We start from the raw sequence: 24,080 nt of genomic DNA, 5'->3' as shown, positions 1-24,080 counted from the left end.
AGGCCTGAGACCAATGTAAAGCTACTTAAAGCCTAAGGAAAGCAGAAGTGTGATATACTGGATGCTTCAGGGAGAAGAGACTGAAGGGGGGCAATAATAGATACAACAAGGTCAGTGATTAGCCTATAAAAGTAGTTCACACAACAGAAATTTCTAGGTTGAACTAGAATAATTAGCTGAGATAGAGAGCTGGTTGGATTTGGATTTGGGGGATATTTAGAAAGCACAGTTGTTGGCTGAATGGGAGGTCAGGAGCCACAGACAGGAGATCACTCCTTGATGATGGTGATTGCATTTGTTGAGATAGGGAAAGTGGAGAGAATCATGGCAGGTGAGCTTGTGACTTCAGGCTGGAGATGATGAGTGCCTGTGAAACCCCGAAGTAAAAATCTGAGGTAGGCAGCTCAGAAGAGGTGTAGGTAGGAGGGGGAGCCCCAGAGTTTTCTGCCAGTGGGTAGAAGTTAAAGCCTTGGGCTTGAGGAATGAGATTGCTTATGGAGAGAATAAGGAGAAATAGGGCAGGAACTAGCAGTGGACCGTGTGGAATTCAACTGTACTGCAGAGTGGAGAGAGGGTCCTGCAGAGGAACTGGATGGGGAACAACTATGTGAGGGGGGAGGAAAACTGGGAATGTGGTGTTGACCACTGACAGCTGGAGTGACAGCTTTTCTTCCACATCTTTGAAGATATTCTTCCAGTCACTTCTGGATTGCATAGGTCATGACAAGAAGTCTGCTGTAATTGTTCATTTTGGTTTTTGGGCTGCCTTCAAACCTTTCTCTTAATGTTGTTTTTCCACAGTTTGTGTTATTTCTAGGGTATTTTAGTGTGACTATTCCCTAACACATCTTTTCGAATACTTCTGCCCTGTTTTCTATTTTTCTTCTGTAGTGCTAATTGCACATATATTAGGGCATTTGGTATGTTCTCTCAGGGTTTGGATGCTTTGTTCTCTTTCTTTTATCCTTTTCTTTCTTTATTTTCTTTATTTTTTTGCATATCAGTTTGGATAATTTCTGTTACCCTATTTACAGATTCTTTCCTTAGCTGAAGTCCAGCCCGACAGTGAGCCCATTGAAGGAATTCTTCACCTCTAATGTCATGTTTTTATTTATACCATTTTCATTTGATTCTTAATTTCTTTCTCTCTACTGAAATTCCCCATTTATGTATTTGTATAACTTTTCCACTAGATCTTTTAATATGTTAATCATAGTTACCTTTTTCTTTAGTGTTTCATTTTGGAGGTTTTCTCATATATATATATATATATATATATATATATATATATGTAAAAATAATAGTGTAATTAACCAGCTGTACACCTTCAATAATTATTGATATCAATGTTATTTCATCTCTTGTTACACATATTTTTAAAGTTTTAATTTTGAAAGAATTATAGATTCACAGGGACTTGTAAATAAACCAATATACAAGGAGATTCTATATACCCTTCATCTAGCCTCTGAGAGTGGTAACATCTTGCATCAGTAAAATGTACTCTCATATCCAGAAAATTGATATAAGTAAAACCCAGACCTTTTTCAGATTTTACCAGTTTTGTAAGCACTTGTGTGTGTGTGTTCTATGCAATTTTATCACCTCCGTAGCTTCGTGAAACCACCACTACATTCAAGATACAAGACTGTCCTGTATCTTTTTTTCCCTCATTTTAAAAATTGTGGTAAAATATATGTATAACATAAAACTTACCATTTTTAAGGGTTCAGTTATGTACTATTAAATACATCAGAATGTATTTAACTGTGTACACCAAGATCTATCTTCATAACCCTTTCATCTTGTAAAATTGAGAATCTGTATGCATCAAACAGTCACTTCCCATCTTCCCCTCCACTCAGCCCCTGGTACCCTCCATTCTTATTTCTGTCTCTGTGACTTTTACTTTTATTTATTTATTTTTAAAAATATTCTATTTATTTATTTATTTATTTTTAAAAAGATTTTATTTATTTATTTGACAAAGAGAGATCACAAGTAGGCAGAGAGGCAGGCAGAAGGAGAGGGGGAAGCAGGCTCCCCACTGGGCAGAGAGCCTGGTGCGGGGCTGGATCCCAGGACCCTGAGATCATGACCTGAACCGAAGGCAGAGGCCTAACCCACTGAGCAACACAGGTGCCCCAAGATTCGATTAATTAAAGAGAGAGCATGAGCAGGGGAGAGGGAGAAGCAGACTCCCTTCTGAGCAGGGAGCCAGACATGGGGCTCGATTCTCAGGATCATGACCTGAGCTGAAGGCAGACGCTTAACCAACTGAGCCACCCAGGCATCCCTATCTGTGACTTTTAGTCATGGTTATTTTAATGTTCCTGTCTGATAGTGCCAACATCTAAGTCATCTTTGAACCTGATTCTGCTTATTCTGGAGTCTTTTCCATTGCTTTGTTGCCTCTTTTTTCAGTGGCTCAGGGCTTTTGGTTCCCATCAGAAAAGAGTTCTGGCTTTGTTTTCTTCCCCAGAAGTGCTGACCACCTCCTCAAGCCTGTGCCACTGACAGGACCCTGGTTTTTCTGGTGGTGTCCTTTTGTGTCTCAGGTTCCAAAAGTACACTCTATCCCACATTTGTCCCTAAGAATTTCTTGAAATTTTAGCTGATTTCTTGTTACCTACTTGTATGGGGGCTGCTTTCTTCCCCTAAGTTTACCCAAGAGTGAACAATTTGTGTCATGTCTTTCCTTTGAAGGAGAAAAATCTTATTTATTTGGTTGCCTTGTGACTTTGGGTCTCTAATGGACTTAAGGAAGGTTATGATTTATAGATTATTCAAATTTGCTTGGTTTTAGGTGCGGATGGTCTTCTCTGCAGCTCTTTACATCCTAAGTAGAAGCCGAGCTCTTTCCTGATGTTTTTTTGTTTGTTTGTTTTTTTCTAATTCTCATTCCAGAATTTGGGACACATTGTCTGTTCATCTTCTGCATCTGTTTTACCCTTTCTTTTTTTCTTTTTTTAAAAGATTTTTTTTATTCATTTATTTGAGAGAGAAAGGAGGGAGAGAGAGAACGAGCAGGGGGAAGGGGCAGAGGGAAAAGGAGACTCCCTGCTGAGCAGGAGCCCGACATAAGGCTCAGTCCCAGGACCCTGGGATCATGACCTGAGCTTTGAAGGCAGACCCTTAACTCACTGAGCCACCCAGGAGGCCCTGAATATTTTTTGCTATTTTATTGTAATTGGATTATTTTGCTATTTTTTTTTACATATTACATAAATATATATATTTCTTCTTTGCTTCTGGGTTTCTGATTACGTGAATATAAAACTTTTTGGCATTGTCCCATGTGTCTCTGAGGCTCTGTTCTTTTTCTTTTTTCTTTTTTTTTTTTTTCAATCTTTTCCTTCTGTGTTGTTCAGATTGGTTGGTTTCTGTGTGCTTACCACCACAACGGGGATACTGAACAGCTCCAACAGCACAGAAATCCTGTGTATTCTCCCTATATGGTCACAACCCATTCCCCATCCTGCAGCAAAACCTGCTGTGATCATCACTAGGGTTTTGTGCCTCTTACAAAATGTCAAATAAATGAAATTACATAGAGATTGGCTTCCTTACTTAGCATAAACTAAGTGAGTTGAGATTCATCCATCTTTTCATTTCTGAGTAATATTTCCTGTACTGATACTAGAATGTTTATCCGTTCACCCATTGGAGGACATTTGGGTTATTTCCAGTTTTTGATGATTTTGAATAGAGCTGCTGTGAACATTCAGTAGAAGTTTTTGTGTGGTAATAAGTTTTTTCTCTAGGGTAGATAATCAGAAGTGGGATAGTGGGTCATATGACTACAGTATGTTTAAATTTATAATAAACTAGCATAGTGTTTACCAAAGTGATCATACCAAGTTGCATTCCCACCAGCAATATACAAGGGTGACTGAGAATATTTTAGTGAATAATTAACCTCTGATATTCATCTGATTTTAGACCTAGTAAAACTTTAGAATTTTTATTCTACATTTCTCTTTATGTTTTGCTTTATCCTTAAGGAAAAAGACATTTGGAATTATTTTACTTTTCTGACTTCAAGTTGAAATGTGTTACTGCCAACATTTTGTGAAAGAAATCCATAACATCTGTTTAACATTTAGTGAAGTTTGGACTCTGCTTGGGAAAAATAGATAAATTACAATCACTCTTAGGATTGTAAGAGCCAACACATACACAATGTCTTTCTATAATGGAAAACTCTGTATGCTGTAATGGCGTGTCCTTTGTGGAGATGTGAATGGGGGTGAAGGGATTGTGACTCTCTACTTTTAAATAAAATTCTGTGTTTAGTTAATATGTCAGGTCAGACTGTCTTCTGTCCCTCTGAGTGTCTAGTGCTTGTAGTCTGTGTGTGTTTAAATTTAGGCTGTTGCATTTTTAAGATTTTTTTTCTTGGCTTCTTTCCTCATCACATGATTAAGAGCTTATTTTTGCTTCTTTATTTGAGGGAGATTAAAATATGTCACTTTGGCCTGTATGCTGTAATGAAGCAAGTGCTGCTTTTTATAGGCCTGTATTCTTTGGAAAGTAATTTCTTCTTTCAGATGGTAAAAAGGTATTAGTAATAGATACCAGAGTAGGATTGAACAGTTAATCTCCAGTGTTTCCTGTCAAATAGATACTTATGTAGCTGTTTGTTAATGGACCTGTTCTGTTAGTTTCATTTTCTGTGTCTCTGGTTTTTTTGTTTGTTTGCTTGTTCCTCAGTTCCCATTTCCTGATTTCTTTTGGATCATTTAAATATTTTTTACTATTCCATTTTAATTTTATCTAATGCCTTTTTGGCCATATCTGGGTTTTTGTCTGTTTTATTGGCTGCCATGGGATTGCAGCATGTATAACCTAACTTTCAACAGTCTGGTTAGATTTGGTACAATCTGGAAGCCTTGTAGCCATATTCATCACTTTCTCTCTTTGCTACATGTTGTGGTTTTCATAGGAATTATATTCATATGTATGCATTGAAAACCCCATCACTAGTGTTAAGTTTTTTTACTTTTGTTTATCATACATAATTTAAAGAACTTAAGAGAAGAATACTAGTTTTGTCATATTCACCCAGATTTTTACCATTACTGTTGCTACTACTGATGGAACCTTTTAGAACACATATGTATCATGGCTCTGTTCTCCTAAATATTTGGCGTATATTTCTGAGAATAGTGATATTACCTTGTATATTCACACTGCAGCAATTGACTGCATAAATTGACATTGATACAATGCTTTTATCTAATTTGCCATCTGTATCCCACTTGTTAGTTGATCTAATGATGTCCTTTTTTACATTTTCTTTTCCCCTGTGTTACATGATCCAACGTGGTGCCAAGTATTGCATTTAATTGTCATGACTTTATAGATTCCTTTAATTTGGAACAGTTCCAGAACTTTTTTTGCCTTTTATTACTTTGCCATCTTTACAAAATACAGTTCTTCTATCTTTCCTACCCCCCAATAGAATGTCGCTTATTTCATCTTTGACTTTTTGTCATGATTAGTTGCTGTTATGTATTCTCAAGCCAAATACTGCTGATTTTCTGGGCTTCTCAGCTCTTTGTCCTTGTAGGTGGCCGTAGTTTGATTCAGTCATACTGTTGCCTCACTCTCCACTGTATTGCCAGTGGTTTTGTTTTTGGGTTTTTGCCCTCTCTTGCAATAATAGGCAATTCGTGGGGAAATATTTTATGACCATGCTGATACTACTCTTCATTAAAATTTTTGCCTAGATTTAGCATCATCCCCTGGTGATTCTTGTGTGATGAGTCTTTGTTGTGATGGTTGCAAAATGGTATTTCAAGTCTAGCTCTTCCTCCACTTATCTCAATAGATGCTATGCCTTGTGCTTAAGAAATAGATTTCCTTTTGCCCCTATATATGTGTTTATGTGTACATGTCTATTTATTGTTTCATTCATTCTTATTTTTTTAATATTAATAATTTCTTACTCTTCTTTATTTATTTTGGTGCTTAAATTATCTTAGGCTGACTGGTAGGAACTTCATGTTGGCTCCTGAATCCATCTGATATTCCCTCATCATAATTTTTTTTAAAGATTTTATTTATTTGGGGCACCTGGGTGGCTCAGTGGTTGTCTGCCTTTGGTTGAGGTCATGATCCCAGGGTTCTGGGATTGAGCTCTGCATCGGGCTCTGTGGTCAGTGGGAAGCCTGCTTCTCTCTCTCCCACTCCCACTGCTTGTGTCCCCTTTCTTGCTGTCTCTCTCTCTGTCAAATGAGTAAAATCTTAAAAAAAATATTTTTATTTATTTGACAGCACACACAAGTGCACACACAAGTAGGAGTAGGGGCAGGCAGTGGGAGAGGGAGAAACGGGCTCCCTGCTGAGCAAAGAGCCTGACATGGGGCTCTGTCCCAGACCCTGGGATCATGACCTGAGCTGAAGGCAGATGCTTAATCCGCTGAGCCACCCAGGTGCCCCTCTCTCATCATAATTTTGAACACATCCTTCTATTCTAGCAGAAAAAGTTTTTCCGTGCTCAAAATATACCTCCCCTGCTTAAGTGTGTGAATTTAAACATAAATAAATACATCTGTATTAAATGCATGTTATATACTTTGTGACACATTAGTCTCTAAAAATATAATGCTGAACAAGATACATAGTTTCTGACTTCTTGAAGCTGACAGTCTAGTGAACAAGCAGAATTACTACAGGGTGGTAAATGTTGATATGGTTTCATTCCCAGGGCCCTGGGAATGAAAGTGCATATTTACTAAGTGGCAAAATTGCTGTATTGCTTGATATGTAGCAGTGAAAAGAGCACAACATCTTTGCCCACGTGAACTTATTTTCTGCTCTGGGAAACAGACAATAAACAAAACTAATACATAAAGTAGGTAATCCTTTAGAGAGAAAGAAGTGGTATGGGACACATAAAAGAGGATGGAAGATAGGGGATGTGCAAGGTGAAGGAAAGGTATCTAATTTAGATACCATGGGCAGGGAAGGCCTCATGGAGAGGGTGACGCACAGTAGGTCAGGGAGCTGGCCTCCTTAACTGCATCCTAGACACAGTTGTTATCAACTCTAGGTATTCTAAAAATGTACCATGTTTTGCCTTATAATCACTGAGAAGTATATCTAATCTCTAGGACAAATTATAAATACAGTAAGGACAGTATACATTGATATAACATATTTCATTGTGTTTTTCCTTAAACTAATGACTAATGGCACTGGATTAGGAAAGATATTTAATCACTGTGGAGCTCTTTTTTTAATCTGCAAAATGAACAAACCAGAAGAAATTATTTACAATGTTTTGCTCATTCCCAAAATTAAGGATAAAAATATTTCTGAGAAATAGTGGAATTTACTTGAATTAGAACAATAGAGCTATTAGAAGAACATTCGTGATTTAGGTTTCCCTTATAACACAGAGTGATTGCCAGTATTTGGAGACTGCCTTAGCAAAACTGGATCTACAAAACTCTATCCCCCCAGGGCCACCCACTGCATATGGAATTACTTCATCTGACAGATCGCTTATTGTCTGGTGTTACTTGTAGCACGGATTCCTAAACTCCTTCGCTAAGTATACATGCCCACTACTATTTACAATATACTCAACTGATCTAGTTACAGAAATTCCTCAAGAATGAATTCTGTGTGTCAGATGCTGGGTTTTTGTTTTTTGTTTTGTTTTTCGGAAAAGCACTTCCTTTGGGAATAAGAAAAAAAAAGTACAGAAAATCATAAAAAGCCATAAATGGGAGGGATTTGGAAAGAAACTGCTCAGATTAGTCATTGTACGGGTACGCTGAATTAACAGGAATCACAGTTCAGTTACTCATGGTGCTGACGTACACAGAAGCCCTCATGGAGTTGTCATTCTATGTTCTGATAAGCTCACTGAGACGAAATTCAGAGTGGCTTCAGAGCGCCTTTTGTTGAGTGATCACGAGCTCCCGCACATTGGTCACCTCCATAGAGAAAGCACTATTGTATAACTCTAGCTGCCATGAGGACCTGTTTGGTGAGGTCTCCCTGAGAAGCAGTCCCAGTGAGTTCATCACTTGTTATGGGACCAAGAATGAGGAAATAAACCTCACCACTGCTGTTAATATATTCTGAGGTAGTCCTTTTGCTATGTACAGGAAGCAACAGCTTACATTTGATATATACATCTAAGCTTCTGAGTACTGCATGGCTAATACAGAAAAGTTAAAAATAAGTGCATGGGAGCCTATTTTAATAGGTTGTAGTATTATCTGAGTATGGTAAGGCAAGCTGATCAAGAGATAGTTGCCATTGAAAAGATAGTTTGTGGGACACTTGGGTGGCTCGGTCGGTTAAGCATTTGCCTTCATCTCAGGTCACAATCTTAAGGCCCTGGGATCAAGCCCACATCGGGCTCCTTCCTCAGTAGGGAGTCTTCTGCTTCCTCTCCTTCTGCCTGCTGCTCCCCCGCTTGTGCTCTCTCTGTCAAATAAATAAAAATCTTAAAAAAAAAAAAAAAAGGAAAGAAAGAAAAGATAGTTTGTTACAGTTCCTAACAGCAGGAGCTCACCATGTTACTGGGGGCCACTGGGAGAAGCACTGACTGGCATGGGTCTGGAGGCAGAGGGAGAGGGGGATTATTATAGTGGTTTTTGGGGGAAGGAACAGGTGAGGCAAGGTGAGTAAGCTTACGCTTGACTAGTTTGAATAATTTAGGATGCTTTGGGGCACGGAGGTTGTCCTTGGTTGTCTAGTATCTGATCCTGGGTAATTAAGGCAGGTGGATGGCAGCCAAAATTTTGGAAGCTTAATAAAGGAGATGTTGGGTTGTGGGCTCTGGGCTGGTTGGATCGTGTTTGAAAAGCATGCTCGAGGCACTTGAGTGGCTCAGTTGGTTGGGTGGCTGACTCTTGGTTTCGGCTCAGGTCTTGATCTCAGGGTAGTGAGTTCAAGCCCAGCATTGGGCTCCATGCGGACACTGGTGTGGAGTCTACTTAAAAAAGAAAAGAGAAGAAGGGGTGCCTGGGTGGCTCAGTGGTTTAAACCTGTGCCTTCGGCTCAGGTCATGATCTCAGAGTCCTGGGATCGAGCCCCGCATTGGGCTCTCTGCTCAGCAGGGAGCCTGCTTCCTCCTCTCTCTCTGTCTACTTGTGATCTCTCTCTCTGTCAAATAAATAAATAAAATCAAAAAAGAAAGAGAGAAAGAGAAGAGAAGAAAAGCATGCTCACAGGCAACCTTGTGACTTTGAGCGGGACAGTTCCTCCAGGGTCAGTAAGGCCCCGGATGTTAAAGCTTCAGAATACAGAAACCACATGGTCAATACAGAGCCCTTTTTGAGTCCTTTTTAAAATCCAGGGCATAGATGTCCATGAAACTCGCAGAGTAAGTACATTTGAAAATTCTGTCCTCCATAAAAGCAACAAGAAAACTGGCCAAAGGTGTCAGAGTCAGATTTTTCAGAACTTACGAAATGAACTGAAATCTTGCAACAATCTAGGGAACACTTATTTAGGAAAAACAGCGGAACCTTGGTAAGTACTTTGTTCAGTGCCGTTTCCAGTTGTCCCTTACCAGCTCTGTGGGAGCCTGCGATCACGGTGCAGCCAGCAAGCCTGGCAGCCCCCAGGGGGAGCCGAATGGTTCAGATTCCTTCAGAAATTCCTTCCTAGTGTACTGTTAGGGCCCTGGAGGAGCTCACTTGCAAGCTGCATTTACTAAACGTGCCGTAGAGCTCGTCCAGTGCGAAAGCCTTTTCTCTGGGAGCATTTGTTGAAGCTACTTGGACACAATTTCTAAACTTCATGACTGCCTGAGGTGGTGCATAACAGTTGGGGGAATTAATAGGTTAGGTTCAAACCTTAAAAGGAAATGCTGGAGAATGGGATCACCCTAAGACCTTTGAAAGCCCCGATATATTCCTGAGAATCTAGAAGGTCCATGTGTTGGGTCATCTTCATGCTCAGGGGACATCTGAGATGGCCCTGACTACTGTTCTCACTCCTGGCTGAGGGTGAGGTTCTGCTGAAGTGACAGGTGAAGGCCAAGGGAGTGTTGTCGTTTGCCTCACTGAGTGCCAAAGGTGTGCCCCAGCACACAGAGACCCCGTGGCACGCAGGTTCTAGGCGTTTAGGTGAATCTTGGTCACATGTCAGCTAACTGAGCAGACTTGTGTAGCCACACAGCAGACTATAGACTGTAGATTCGTTCAGGAAAGTCACTGAACAGTCAAAACAAAAAGCACAGCAAGCCTTGGAGAGAGGGGGAATCTGATTTCAAGAATTACCACACTGTATTGTTTAAAATGTTCAGTTTTCAACAAAAATTACAAGACATGCAAAACAAGAAAGTATGGCCCGTACTTTCTTATGGGGTAAAAAGCAACTAATCAATAGAAACTGTCCCTGAGGAAATTGAGATGTTGGACTTGCCAGAAATTTTCTTATTTATTTATGTATTTTAAGGAGAGGGAGCATGAGTGGGGGGATGGAGGGTGGAGGGGCAGAGGGAGAGAAGAGAATTTTTTAAAGATTTATTTATTTGGGAGAGGGCTAGAGGGAGAGAAAGAGAATCCCAAGCCAACTCCCTGCAGAGCACAGAGCTGGACCCCGGGCTCAATCCCAGGACCCTGAGATCATGACCCAAGTTGAAATCAGGAGTCTGATGCCCAACCCACTGAGCCACCCAGACACCCCTGGACTTGCCAACGATTTTAAATCAGCTATTTTAAATATGTTCAAGGAGCTAAAGGAAATTATGCGAATGTCGTCTCTGGTAGCAAATTATCTTAATTTCCTGTATTTTATTTACTTCCAGTCTGGAAGACGATTTTCTCTGGATATCGAATTTTAGTTGGGCAGTCCTTTGCTTTCAGCATGTGAGAAATGTAGTGCCACTTGTTACTAGCCCCTTTGGTTTTTGGTGAGAAATACAGTCTATTTTTTCTTCTATGCTTTGTTTTTAATTTTCAGAAATTTGCTTGTCATTTGCCTGGGTTTCGACATCTGTATGACTCTGTAGGCATAGTTTTTGTTTTGTTTTGTTTTTTATCACATTTGGGAATTATTCACTCATTTCTTTCAATGTTTTTTTAAGCCCTAGGCCCTTTTCCTTATTCCTTCTGAGACTGATGACATGAAGGTTGAATCTTTTGTTATTATTTCACAATTTCTTGAAGAACTCCTCATTTTCCTCTCAAATAAGTATGTATTCTCTGTTGATACTGGATAATTTCTGTTGATTTATCTTTCAGCTCCCAGATTCTTTCCCCTACCACCTCCATTCCGCTGTGGAACTAAGTTGGTGAGATTTGTATTTAAATTATTCTATTTTGGGGCCACCTGGGTGCCTCAGTAGATGAAGTATCTGCCTTCAACTCAGGTCATGGTCTCAGGGTCCTGGGATGGAGCCCCACATTGGGCTCACTGCTCATTGGGGAGCCTTTTCCTCTCTCTCCCTCTACCCCTCCCCCCCAACTTGTGTTCTCTCTCTCTCTCTCAAATAAAATCTTTAAGAAAAATAAAAGTAAAAAGTAAATTATTATATTTTTCAGTTTTAAATTATCCCCTTTTTTATCTGTTATTTCTTTGTTGATAATTTCTATTTTTACATTTCTTTCAACAATGTTCATGATGGGTTGTTTCAGCAGTTTTTTGATTTTTATGTTGGATTTTAACAGTTGTTTATATAGGGCGCCTTGGTGGCTCAGTTGGTTAAGTGTCTGCCTTCAGCTCAGGTCATGATCCCAGGGTCCTAGGATAGAGTCCCACAGGGCTCCCTGCTTGGCAGCGAGTCTGCGTCTCCCTCTGCCCCTCCCACTACTCATGTTCCCTCTCTCTCACTCTCTCACAAAAATAAATAAATACCAAGTCTTAAAAAAAAAAAAAAAGTTGTTTATATATTCTGGGAGCCAGACACTTATCAGGTATATGTTTTCTGAATGCCACCACATAGTTTCTTTTTATTACCTTGATAAATAACTTTTGATGCACAAAAGGTTTGAGTTTTATAAAGCTTACGGTATTTTTTATTTTGATATTCATCATTTTATCATCATAGTTAAAAAACCATATTCAGGTCAGATATTTGCTTCTATACATTCTTTTGAGAATTTTGTAGGTTCTGTATTTAGTCCTTTGATCCATTTTGAGTTAATTTTTGCATATGGTGTAAAAGGAAGGGTGCCACTTCATTCTTTTGCAGTTGGGTATCCACTCATCCCTCCATGTTTCTGAAGGAACTGTTCTTACACCCATCGAATGGTCTTGGCACCCCATCAAACAAATTGAACATGGGTCTATGATTTTATTTCAGGACTTAATTTTATTCCAGTTATCCAAATATTTATGCTTTTATTCATTTCATACTGTCTTGATTACTGTTGATTTGTAGTATATTTTGAAATAGGGAAGTATGAGTCCTCCAGTTTTTTTTCCTTCTTCAAGATTGTTTTGGGTATTTAGTGTCTCTAAATATGAAATAAATATTCCATATGAATTTTAAGCTTGGCTTTTCTATTTGTGCAAAAAAAGGCCATTGGGATTTTGATAGGGATTGCATTGAACCTGTAGACCACTTTGAACTGTATTTCCGTCTAAGTGTTAAGTGTCCTGACCATCACAGATGTCTTCCCATTAATCTGGGCTTAATTTATTTTTTAAAAAATTATTTATTTATTTATTGAGAGAGAGTGAGGGGGAGAGTGAGTGAGCATGTGTGTGTACACAAGCAGGGGGAGGGGCAGTTTCAAACAGACTTCAGGCTTATTTTAGAATCTTTCAGTAATGTTTTGTAGTTTTCAGTGTATAAGTTTGTACTTCTTTGGGTAGATTTATTCCTATGTGTTTTATTCTTGTAAATTGAGTTGTTTTATTTTCACATCGTTCATCACTTGTATAGAAATGTAAGTGATTACATTTGCCTGTATTCTTAAGGGTGTGAGTTCATAATTTTCTTCTCTTGAGATATCTTTATTTGGCTTTTCTATCAGGATAGTGCTGGCATCATTCTTCTTTTTTTTTTTTTTCTTTCTTTACTTTTCTTTCAGAGTCTGAGAATGATTGATGTTAATTCTTCTGTGAGTGTGGGGTTTTTTGTTTTTTTTTGTTTTTTTTAGATTTTATTTATTTGACGGAAAGAGATCACAAGTAGGCAGAGAGGCAGGCAGAAAGAGAGGAGGAAGCAGGCTCTCTGGGGAGCAGAGAACCCGGTGCGGGGCTCCATCCCAGGACCCCAGGACCACAACCCGAGCTGAAGGCAGAGGCCCCAACCCACTGAGCCACCCAGGCGCCCCTCTTCTGTGAGTGTTTGAGGGAGTTCAGTAGTGAAACCATCTGATCCTAGACATTCTTTGCTAGTAAACTTTATTGATTCAGTCTCTTTTCTTGTTATAAGTATATTCAGATTTTCTATTTCTTCTTGAGTCAATTTTGGTAGTTTGTGTACTGTACTGTTAAGAATTTGCACATTCCATCCAGATTATTGAATTTGTTGCCATACATCGTTTAGACATTCTCCTATAATCCTTTTTATTCATGTAAGGTCATTGATAATATCCCCCACACTCATTTCTGATTTTAGTAATTTAAATTGTCTTTTTTCTTAGTCCGCTTAGCTTAAAAGGTTATCTGTTTTGTTAATTTTTCAAAAAAACACAAATTTTGATTTTGTTTATTTTTCTGTTCTCTATTGCATTATATCTATTTTAATCTTTACTATTTCTTTCCTTCTGCCAGCTTTGTGTTCAGTTTGCTCTTCTTTTCTAGTTCCCTAAGTATAAAGTAAGGTTATTGATGAGATTTTTCTTCTTCTTTTTTTTTAAGATTCTATTTATTTGACAGAGAGATCACAAGTAGGCAGAGAGGCGGATAGAGAGAGGGGGAAGCAGACTCCCCGCTGAGCAGAGAGCCTGAGGCAGGTCTTGATCCCAGGACCCTGAGATCATGACCTGAGCTGAAGGCAGACGCTTAACCCACTGAGCCACCCAGGCGCCCCTCTTCTTTTTAAAAAAAAAAAAAAAGAGTTTTTGCATACCTTTGAAAATAAGTTGATATTATTTCACACTGGGTGTTTATTTTTTTCTTTGCACTGCTTTTGCTCTTTATGAGTTTTGCTAGATTGTGTTTTCATTTCATTTGTGTCAAATTGTATTCTAATTTCCTTTGTTATTCTTTGACCCATTGATTAAGAGTATTTCCACATATTAGTGAATTTTTCATTTTTCCTTATCAACTCCTAATTTTTTTTAATTAAAATATTTTATTTATTTGACAGAGAGAAATCACAACTAGGCAGAGAGGCAGGCAGAGAGAGAGGAGGAAGCAGGCTCCCTGCGGAGCAGAGAGCCCGATGCGGGGCTCGATCCCAGGACCCTGGGATCATGACCCAAGCCGAAGGCAGAGGCTTCAACCCACTGAGCCACCCAGGCGCCCCTCAGCTCCTAATTTTATGCTGTTATGGTTGGAAAGATATTTTGTATAATTTTGTCTTCTAAAAGTATTTCTAGGCTTGTTCTGTGACCAAACATAGGGTCTGTCCTGGAGAATGTTTCATGTGCACTTGAGAACAATATGTATTATGCTGTTGTTGGGTGGCATGTTTTTTATGTCTATTGAGTCTAATGGTTTATACTGTTGTTTAGATCCTGTTTTCTTACTGATCTTCTGTCTAGTTGTATCTGTTATTATAAATAGAGCATTGAAATGTTCAACTGTTACTGAATTTATTTCTCCCTTGAATTCTATCAAATGACGCTTCATATATTTTGGGATCCTTTGTTAGGTGCATATATGTTTATAAGATATGTTGTATCTTTTTGGTGAGTTGACCCCTGGATCAGTATATAATGTAATCCTTTGCCTCTTGTAACAATTAAAAAAAAATTTTTTTTTTAAATTTATTTATTTGTTAGAGGGAGAGAGTGAGCACAGGCAGACAGAGTGGTAGGCAGAGGCAGAGGAAGAAGCAGGCTCCCTGCCGAGCAAGGAGCCCGATGTGGGACTCGATCCCAGGACGCTGGGATCATGACCTGAGCCGAAGGCAGAGGCCTTAACCCACTGAGCCACCCAGGTGCCCCTCTTGTAACAATTTTTGACTTAAATTCTGTTTCATCTGATGGTAGTGTAGCCACCCCAGCTCTCTTTTGGTTTTAATTTGCATGGAGTATCTTTTTCAAGCCTTTTATTTGTTAACCTCTTTGTGTATGTATATGTCTCTAAAGTAAGTTTCTTATGGACAGCACAGAGATGCGTCAAATTTATAAAAATTCATTCTGACAATTGGACTTTTGGTTGGGGAGTTTAATCCATTTACATTTAAAAGTAACTACTAACAAGGAAGTACGTGCTTCTGTCATTTGCTGTTTGTTGTCTGTTTACCATGTCATTTTTATTCCTTCATTACTAACTTCTTTTATGTTGAATTGATTCTCATAGTGCTCCATTTTGATTCCCTTTTCCCTTCTTATCTGTGGAGTTTTTACTTGTCTTTGTGGCTCCCTTGATGATTACAATTAACATCTTAGGCTTATAACAACCTAGTATGAAATAATATCAACTTACTTTCAAAGGTATGCAAAAACTCTGTTCCCTTATATCTCTTTCCCTTCTCTTTTATATTGTTATTATCATAGGTTACATTTTTATACGTAGCATACTCATTAACAGATTTTACATTATTGCTCTATGCATTTGTTTTTAAATCATATAGGAAAAAAAGAGGGGTTATAAATCAAAAGTAGAGTAATATTGCCTTTGTTATTTACCTGTGTAACCAGTGCTCGTTATTTCTCCATAAGACTTTGAGTTACTCTACAGTATTCTCTCACTGTAGCTTAAAGGATTCCCTTAACATTTCTTCTTTTTTTTTGAAGGTTTTATTTATTTATTTATTTATTTATTTATCCGTCAGGGAGAGAGAGAGCGCGTGCATGCAAGCAGGCAGAGGCAGAGAGGGAAGCAGGCTCCTTTCCGAGCGAGGAGCCCTATGTGGGGCTCGATCCCAGGACCCCAGGATCGTGACCTGAGCCGAAGGCAGCGGCTTAACCGACCGAGCCACCCAGGTGTCCATCCCTTAACATTTCTTGTAGGTCAGGTATATTAATCATGAACTCCCTCAGCTTTTTAGTATCAGAATGTCTTGATTTATCCTTATTCTTAAAGGATAGTTTTGACATAGAATTTTTGGTTAACTCTTTTTCTTTTAGCACGTTAATGTCTTTTCAGTGCCTTCTGGCTTCCATGGTTGTTGATGATAAATCAGTGAATGATTTTACTTATGATTCCTTATCTGATGAGTTGCTTTCTTGTCATTCTGTCTTTGGTGTTGACAGTTTGAGTACAACGTGCCTCAGTGTGCATCTCTTTGAGTTTATCCTTATAGTTTGTGAGCTTCTCAGATGTGCTAAAGTTTTCATCCAATTTGGAGAGGATTGGACCATTATTTCTTGAGATACACTTTCAGCTTCTTTCTCCTGCAGCTCTCCTGTGACTCCAGCTATGCGGATGTTAGTACACTTGATGGTATCCTATAGTTTTTTAGACTCCATGTATCTTTCTTCATTCTTTTTCTTCCTGTTCTTTAGAGTGGATAACTTCACTCAGCCTATATGTTCATTTTTGCAGATTATTCTGCCTGCTCAAATCTGTCGAACACTTCAGTGACTTTTTCAAGTTTTATAATTTTTGGTTCCAAAATTTCTATGTTTCCTTTTTTAAATGTGTCTTTATTAATATTCCTTGTCATACATATTATTTTCTTGGTCTCCTTGAGTTCTTTGAACATATTTCAGACATACTGACTTAAAGTCTGTGGTAGTAGTTCCATTGTCTGTTTCCTTGAGGACAGTTTCTGTTAACCTTTTTCCTTCTTGTAGCTGGGGCATTTCATATTTTTTCTTTGCATGCTTAATTTCTTGTGGTTGTTGAGTATGGACATTTTGAATATTATGCACAAAAAGAAAAAACAACAAAAGCAAAAATATTTTATCTCTCGTCTCTGTGTTTTGGCTGCGTATTGGACATTCCTTTTGCGCTTAGCAAGGCCTTTCCGCACTGCCTTTGCCTCCCTGCCCCGCTTGCCTTTAGCCTAAACATCAGCCAGAGGTGAAAGTGTGTGGTCTTCTTAGGTCTTCTCTGAGCATACTTCCTGCCCTATATATTCACATGGTTTTCCAGTTCCTTCTTACATGGACTCCTTTCAAACTATTTTCTAAAGATTCTCACTCTATACCTTTTCCTCCCTTGGCTTTCAACATGTCTGTTTTTTCTCGGAATTGTTATTTTGTGCCAGTTGGCACTGGCTTATTCATTTGACTCTCAGTATCTTTGAGAAATAACCTCTGCATAGTCATGTGTTCAAGAAAGTTATGAGTTACGTGGAAAACAGGCCCCTTCCATTAGTCCTCAGGGATCCTACAGACAGATCAAAACAAACAGAGCTCAGTTGGGAACACAAAAGAAACACAATTCTTTGGGAACAAGATTCAGTCTACTGTGGTCAGGATGGGGTTCCACTGAGAAAGCAGAATGTGATCTTAAAGACCCACTGCACTCAGGTGGTGGGCATGGCTAGCAGAAGCTAAAAAACGGCAGCATTTTCCTTCTCTGCTTAGTGGCCCTTCTCCTGGTTATGTGTCGGCTGGGTTGCTGTAAACATTTTACTGGCTTCCCAATTTCCTGTTAAGTGCGATTCTGACAGGCATGGGGTGGTTTTTGGTGTTTATGAGGAAAGACTGTCCCCACAGCCCCTACTTTGCCATTTTTGCAGTTGTCCTTGTCAACATGCTTTTATTCAAAGGCACATTCTGGCTCACTTTTATGGGCTATAGTTTAAGGGGTGTTATCATTTGTGGGCTGTATTTTGGTTTGCCTTTCTCATCCACTGCCCTGAGGCCACTCTGAATTCTGGACAGTATTGTACGCCGTAATTCAGTTCTTGATCTTTTTGCTTTATTGTTTCTGGTCAGCTTTGTGTGAGGGCCACTTTGTTCAGGACTTCATACATAAATATAAAGGATCCCTTTCCCAAATTCCTTCTCCCTGATTCTCCCCACTCTGTGCTCGGGGTCACTTAGTGTCGGAAGGAGAAAGTTGACAGAGCAGCTTCCTGTGTTTGCAGGAGCCGTTCAGGTGAAGCGTGGGCATGGCGCCGCCTCATGGCTCATTTTGCCTGGTGTTGGGTGGGGCTCTTCGGTGGGGCTCTTCGGTGGGGCTCTTCGGTGGGGCTCTTCGGTGGGGCTATTCGACAAAGCTCTTCCCACAGTCTCCCAACAGCAGCATGATTCCTGCTGCTTCGCTGGCTTTGCTTCCTGTCCGCACTGCCGGTTGCCTGGTTGGGAGGAAGAGGGCACAGCTCCTCTTGGGCGTCAGGGTTCTGTTCCGCATGCCTTCCCCTTCAGCCACTTCAAAAATTTTATTCCCTAATGTTTGAAAACTTACGCTGCTAAATAGTAAATCACAGAGCAAACTTACAAACATTATGTTCATTGGATTAAATTGCATGATTTCAAACAATGAATTTTTTAAAACAGATTTAGTTGACATAAAACACTATCTTCATTTCAGGTGTACAGCAAAATGATTCGGTATATGTATATATTGTAAAAGGATCATTGCAAAAAGTGATTAACATCTATCACCACGTGTATTTACAGTTTTTGTTTCTGAAGAGAACTTTTAACGTTTACACTCTTAGCAACTTCCAAATATATAATATGGTAATATTAACTGTAGTCACCATGCTGTATATTGGATCACCAAGGCTCATTTATTTTATAACGGGAAGTTTTTACCTTTTGACCACCTTCACTCATTTGTCCCCTCCCCACTCCTCCCCTCTGGCAACCACCAATCTATTCCATGAATCTGTGAATTTGTTTCTTTCAGATCTCACATGTAAGTGAAATCATATAGTATTTGTCTTTTTCTGTGTGATTTATTTCCCTTAGCATAATGTCCTTAAGGGTTGATCATGCTGTTGCAAATGACAGGATTACCTTCTTATTTATGGCCGAATAATATTCCATTGTGTTTAGATACCAGAATTTCTTTATCTCTCCTTTCATTGGTGGGCAGTTACATTGTTTCCATGTCTTGGCTATTGTAAATAATGCTGCAGTGAACATGGAAGTGCAGCTACCTATTTGAGTTAGTGTTTTCAGTTCTATTGGATAGAGACCCAGAAGTAGAATTGCTGGGTCACGTGGTAGTTCTAGTTTTAATTTTTTGAGGACCCTCCATACTCTTTTACACAGTACATCAATTTGTATTCCTATTAATTGCACCAGTTTGCATGCCCACCAACAGTGCATGCGGATTTCTTTTTCTCCATTTCCTCGCCAACACCAGTTGGTTCTTGTCTTATACTAGCTGTTCTGATAGGTGTAAGGTGATCTCTTGTTGTGGTTTTGACTTCCATTTCTCCAGATGTGATGTTGAGCCTCTTTTTGTGTGTCTTCTCTGGAAAAATGTCTATTCAGGTCCTCTGTCCATTTTTTAATGTGATCATAGTTTCTTGCTATTGAGTTTTATGAGGGTGTTTGTGTGTGTGTAAAAAGGTGATTTAAAACACAGAGTTAGGACCCATGGGTGGAAAGCTGCACTGGGATTGTGAGAAGCAATTCGAGTTTTATGAGTTCTTTATATATTTTGGTTATCTACCCCTAATCAGATAAATGATTTGTAAATATTTTTTTCCCAGTCAGTAGGCTGCCTTTTCATTTTGTGGATGGTTTCCTTTGGTGTGCAGATGCTTTTTAGTTTGATGTGATCTCTTGTTTATTTTTGGTTTTGCTGCCTTGGCTTTTGGTGTTAAATCCAAAAATTCATCACCGAGAGTACACCGAGAGTGTACTTCCTTTTTCGTTTTATACAACCCCTGCTGGCTGAAGGGAATGATCTTTCCTTGGGACGTTTTTTTGTCTGTTTTCTTTTTTACTCCAACCTTTGGCAGTTCTGAGTCGCAGTATGCTCTACCATCCAGACTGGGATCTACAGGAGGCAAAAATAAACCCCGAGGAACTCATCACCCAATCCTCCCTTAATTCCTGAAGTTTTGTACCCATTCCTGCCTTCTCTTGTCCATGTTTCAGAGTCTTCCAGGATTTGCTTTGTGTGTTAGGTCCATGTTCTAACTTGGAATGTTGAGGTGGAGTGTGATTACTCCATGATGAGCAGTATGGGAACTCGACTCCCACAATCATTTATTGAAAGCCCGGTTAAGTGAATACACTCATCTTGCCTACAAGTTGCTTATTTTATGGGTATCAATATAACAATAGGTGTAGTGTTAAGAGCATTAAGATCAGTTCCATGGGAGCTCATAGGCAATAGGACAAAAATTATTTCTAGCCATTTTGGAATAGGTCGTGTGGTGTGGTGGTGAGGTCACTGTTCAAAGAATAATCTCTGACACCCCCCGGAATGTCCTGTAATTAGTTCAGTCCTGACACTGCTCAGATTTAGTGCAGACCTGCAGGTTAAGGGCAAAGTCCTGAACAAGGCGGCCCACTTCAGGTGCCATCCACAGGTGTCAGGGGCCATCTGTACTCCCCACAGCCCACTCAGATTTGGTAATTTGTTAGAAGGACTGAGAAAACTCACTGAGAGTTTTATAGTAAAGATTATGGTTTTATTATAAAAGCTGTACCCGGGAATAGGCAGATAAAACAACGTATAAGTCAAGATCTGGGGCAGGGTCAGTGGGCTGGAGGAGGAAAAACGTAGAGGTTCTGTGCCCTCTCCCTGGGGATTTGAGCATATCAGCGTCCTGGCAAATCAGCATGTTCACCAACCAGGAAGCTCCACTGAGCTTTATTGCCCAGAACTTTTACTGCGGTTTCCGCTGTGTGGTTGGTGGGATGATTGCCATGTGATGAAACTCCTCCAGTCCCCCTGTCCTCACTGGAGGTCTGGTTGGCCCAAACTTCCAACCTGTTAAGCATGTGGTTAGTCTTTGTGGTGACCAGCTCCCATCCTGAGGCTATCTAGGGGCCACCACGTGTCACTTCATTAGCATAAGAGACACACACTGGTCACTCAGGAATTCCAAGGGTTTTTGAAGCTCTGTGCCAGAAATAGTCTTTATTATATGCCATGGTCATCAAGTACAAATTCAAGGACAGATTGGTATTTGAGAGGTATCTTGTTTAGGATTTAAACATTTTAAGATGGGGCAAAGGGCAAATTAGCATTAGCAATCACACAGGGACACGTACTCAGAGTTCAGAATACAGAAATGTATCAAGTACTTTTTTTAGCTTTAGGGTATATAAAAAACAATACGATTAAAAATGCCAGGATGGGGCTCTCATTTATGACATTTATGGATCATAAAATCTTCTATTCCTACAGAGCAGAAGAAAGAAGAGATCTGCTGATGTTTTTCCGAAGCCTACACTTTTTTGTGGAGTGGTGTGAATATCGTAAGCGGACATTTGAACATTTCAAGGTAGGGTCTGAAGTTTTAAAATTTAAACATATTCAAAAAGTCAGGCTGGTTTAAATTTAAACATATCCGACAAGTGAAGCTGGTATTAATTTGGGGATTTAATATAACATTTTTTCCTTAAAGTTTTCAAACAATAGAAAATATTTTCGTTGGCTTCTGGAATTTGCAGTTATTTGGAATGAATGAGGAGGAATGCTTTTGTACAAACCAGTGAGTCGTTTGTATTAGGGGATATCTTGGAAGAGGTATAGTTATATTCTTACTTATTTTATACACATTTTGAAAAATTAATCTGTCAGGGGTACTTGAAGTAAAATACAAATGCTAAAATGAGTGTTATCATAGTGGGCTTACCACCTAGCACTATAATCTTTAATTCCTAGTCATACTCTGTATTTTGAGTTTCTTAATTATCATCTATTTCAGTTTTAATATTAAAGCCTGATTCTGGTATAATAATGTCTCTTAAGTCTGATAACAGAAACATTCAAAGACTTCTTTTTCTGTTTTCTTGCATAGCTAGAATTACATTGGGCTACGTTACAATCACCCATATTCTTTTTAGTTGGATGGTAGCAATTTTGACAGCAGTGGTCCACACAAAATCCAGTGTTGAAAGAGTTGATATAATATCTCAAAAGGCTAACCCCAGGTCCTGACTGTTGTTTTTATGACTGGTACTAACTCTTGTTTGTTTGGACTTATTACTATTGTTATTATTACTGCTATCACTACTACCATTATTATTTGCATTCTGTTTGGTTGAGTTAATAAACTCTGTCAGACGTAGAACTTTCCTTACAATGAAACATGCCTGTACCTGCACTGCGGTTCCTGGAGGAGTTCTCTTACTGTTGCTCACTTACGTGTGCTCTTGCACCAGCACAGTGAAAGGGCTTTGCTTCACAACTGGTAAAATACAGTCATGATCGGGAGTATGCGGGTAGTTGTGGCAAAACTCCATCGAACATGGAGGTTTACTGATACATTTGGTTGTGGGAATTCTGAGTTCTAGTCCTATTTCTGAAGTAGATTTGCCTCTAGGTGCTTTCAAGGTGGGTGAGAAGTATAATTGGTGTGTTTAGCCTGTAGAGGATCGAGTACTTCCGTGAGCTGGTCATGCTGTTCTGTAGCCATCACTGATACTCATCTCCAGAACTTGTTTACATCTCAAACTGCAACTGTTCCCATTAAATATTAACTTCTCATGACCTCCTTCCCCAGCTCTTGGGGATCACCATTCTATTTTCTGTTTCTATGAATTTCTAGGTATCTCATTAAAGCAGAATCATAAAATCAAGTAGTTTTTTGTTTGGTTCATTTCACTTAGCATAATATTCTCAAGGTGTGGCACAGTGAAGAATTTCCTTCCTTTTTAAGGCTGAATAATATTCCATTGAATGGGTTGCCTTCATTTTGTTTATCCATTCATCTGTTGATGGATACTTGCTTTGTTTCTATCTTTTGACTGTTGTGAACAATGCTTCTATGAACATTGGTGTACAAATACCTGTTCAAGTCCCTGCTTTCAGTTCTAGTACATATATACTTTTAAATGGAGTCATTGGGTCATACAGTATTTCTGCCCAATTTTGTGAAGCACCCCATATTCTCTTCCACAGTGGTATACCGTTTTACATTCCCAACAGCAGTGCCAAAGCTCCCAATTTCTCCACATACTTGCCAACTTCTGGGGTCTTTTTTTGTTTTGATTTTTTTGAATCTTGGATCATAGTCAACCTAATGGGTGTGAAGTAGTATTTTTATTGTGGTTTTGATTTGCATTTACCTAATGATTAGTGATGTTGAACATCTTTTTGTGTGGATATTGGCCATTCATGTATCTTCTTTGCAGAGATGTCTATTTAAATCCTTTGCCCATTTTTGAATTGGGTTGTTTGTTTTTTTCTTGTTGGGTTATAGGAGTTTTTAAAGATATATTCTAGATATTGATCTTTTATCAAATATATAATTGGCAAATATTTCCCCCCATTTTTTGGCTTGTCTTTTTGTTTGTTTGATAGTGTCCTTTGATGCCCAGAAGTTTTTACCTTCAGCAACATCCATTTTATCTATTTCGTTGTTGTCTGTGCTTTTGATGTCATATCCAAGAAATCATTGTCAAATTCAATGTCATAAAGATTTTCCTCTTTTTTCCCACTAAGAGTTTCATAGTTAAATTTAGGTGTCTGATCTAACTTGAGTTAACTTTTGCATACACTGTAAGCGAAGAGTCCATCTATATTCTTTTGCATGTGGATATCCAGTTTTCCAAGGTCTTGGGCACCTTTGTTGAAAATCATTTGACTGTCTATGCAAAGGTTTGTTTCTAGGTTCCGTGTACTCTTCTGTTGTTACATATGTTCCTACACGTCGGTACCGTACTTTCGATTACTGTAGCTCTGTAATTCACTTTTGAAATGAGAAAAGTGTGAGTTCTCCAATTTTATTCTTCTTTTCTAATTTCTTTTGCCTATTTGGAGTCCTTTGAGATTCCATACGAATTTTAGAATGGGTTTTTCTCTTTCTTCAACAAACGTAATTGGGACTCGGAAAGGGACTACGTTGAGTGTGTGGATTGCTTTGGGTGGTGCTGACCTAGTAATTGTTTGGTCTTCCAGCCCAAGAACACAGGATGTCTCTGTAATGGTGCATGGCTTCTTTAGTTTCA

General features: G+C 39.0%; 1 protein-coding gene across 1 annotated transcript in view; it reads left to right on the top strand.

The window, feature by feature from the left end:
* CENPP (centromere protein P) overlaps positions 1-24,080 on the top strand; it is a 242,805-nt gene that overhangs the window by 36,981 nt on the left and 181,744 nt on the right. Inside the window, exon 5 of the mRNA XM_080819860.1 lies at positions 21,313-21,409. Within this exon, the coding sequence (XP_080675986.1) occupies positions 21,313-21,409 (97 nt within the window). The remainder of the gene's footprint in view (positions 1-21,312; positions 21,410-24,080) is intronic.

The sequence above is a fragment of the Martes martes genome (assembly GCF_963455335.1).
Source record: "Martes martes genome assembly, chromosome: 12".
Taxonomy (NCBI): domain Eukaryota; kingdom Metazoa; phylum Chordata; class Mammalia; order Carnivora; family Mustelidae; genus Martes; species Martes martes.
This window is presented reverse-complemented; position numbering and strand designations above follow the sequence as displayed.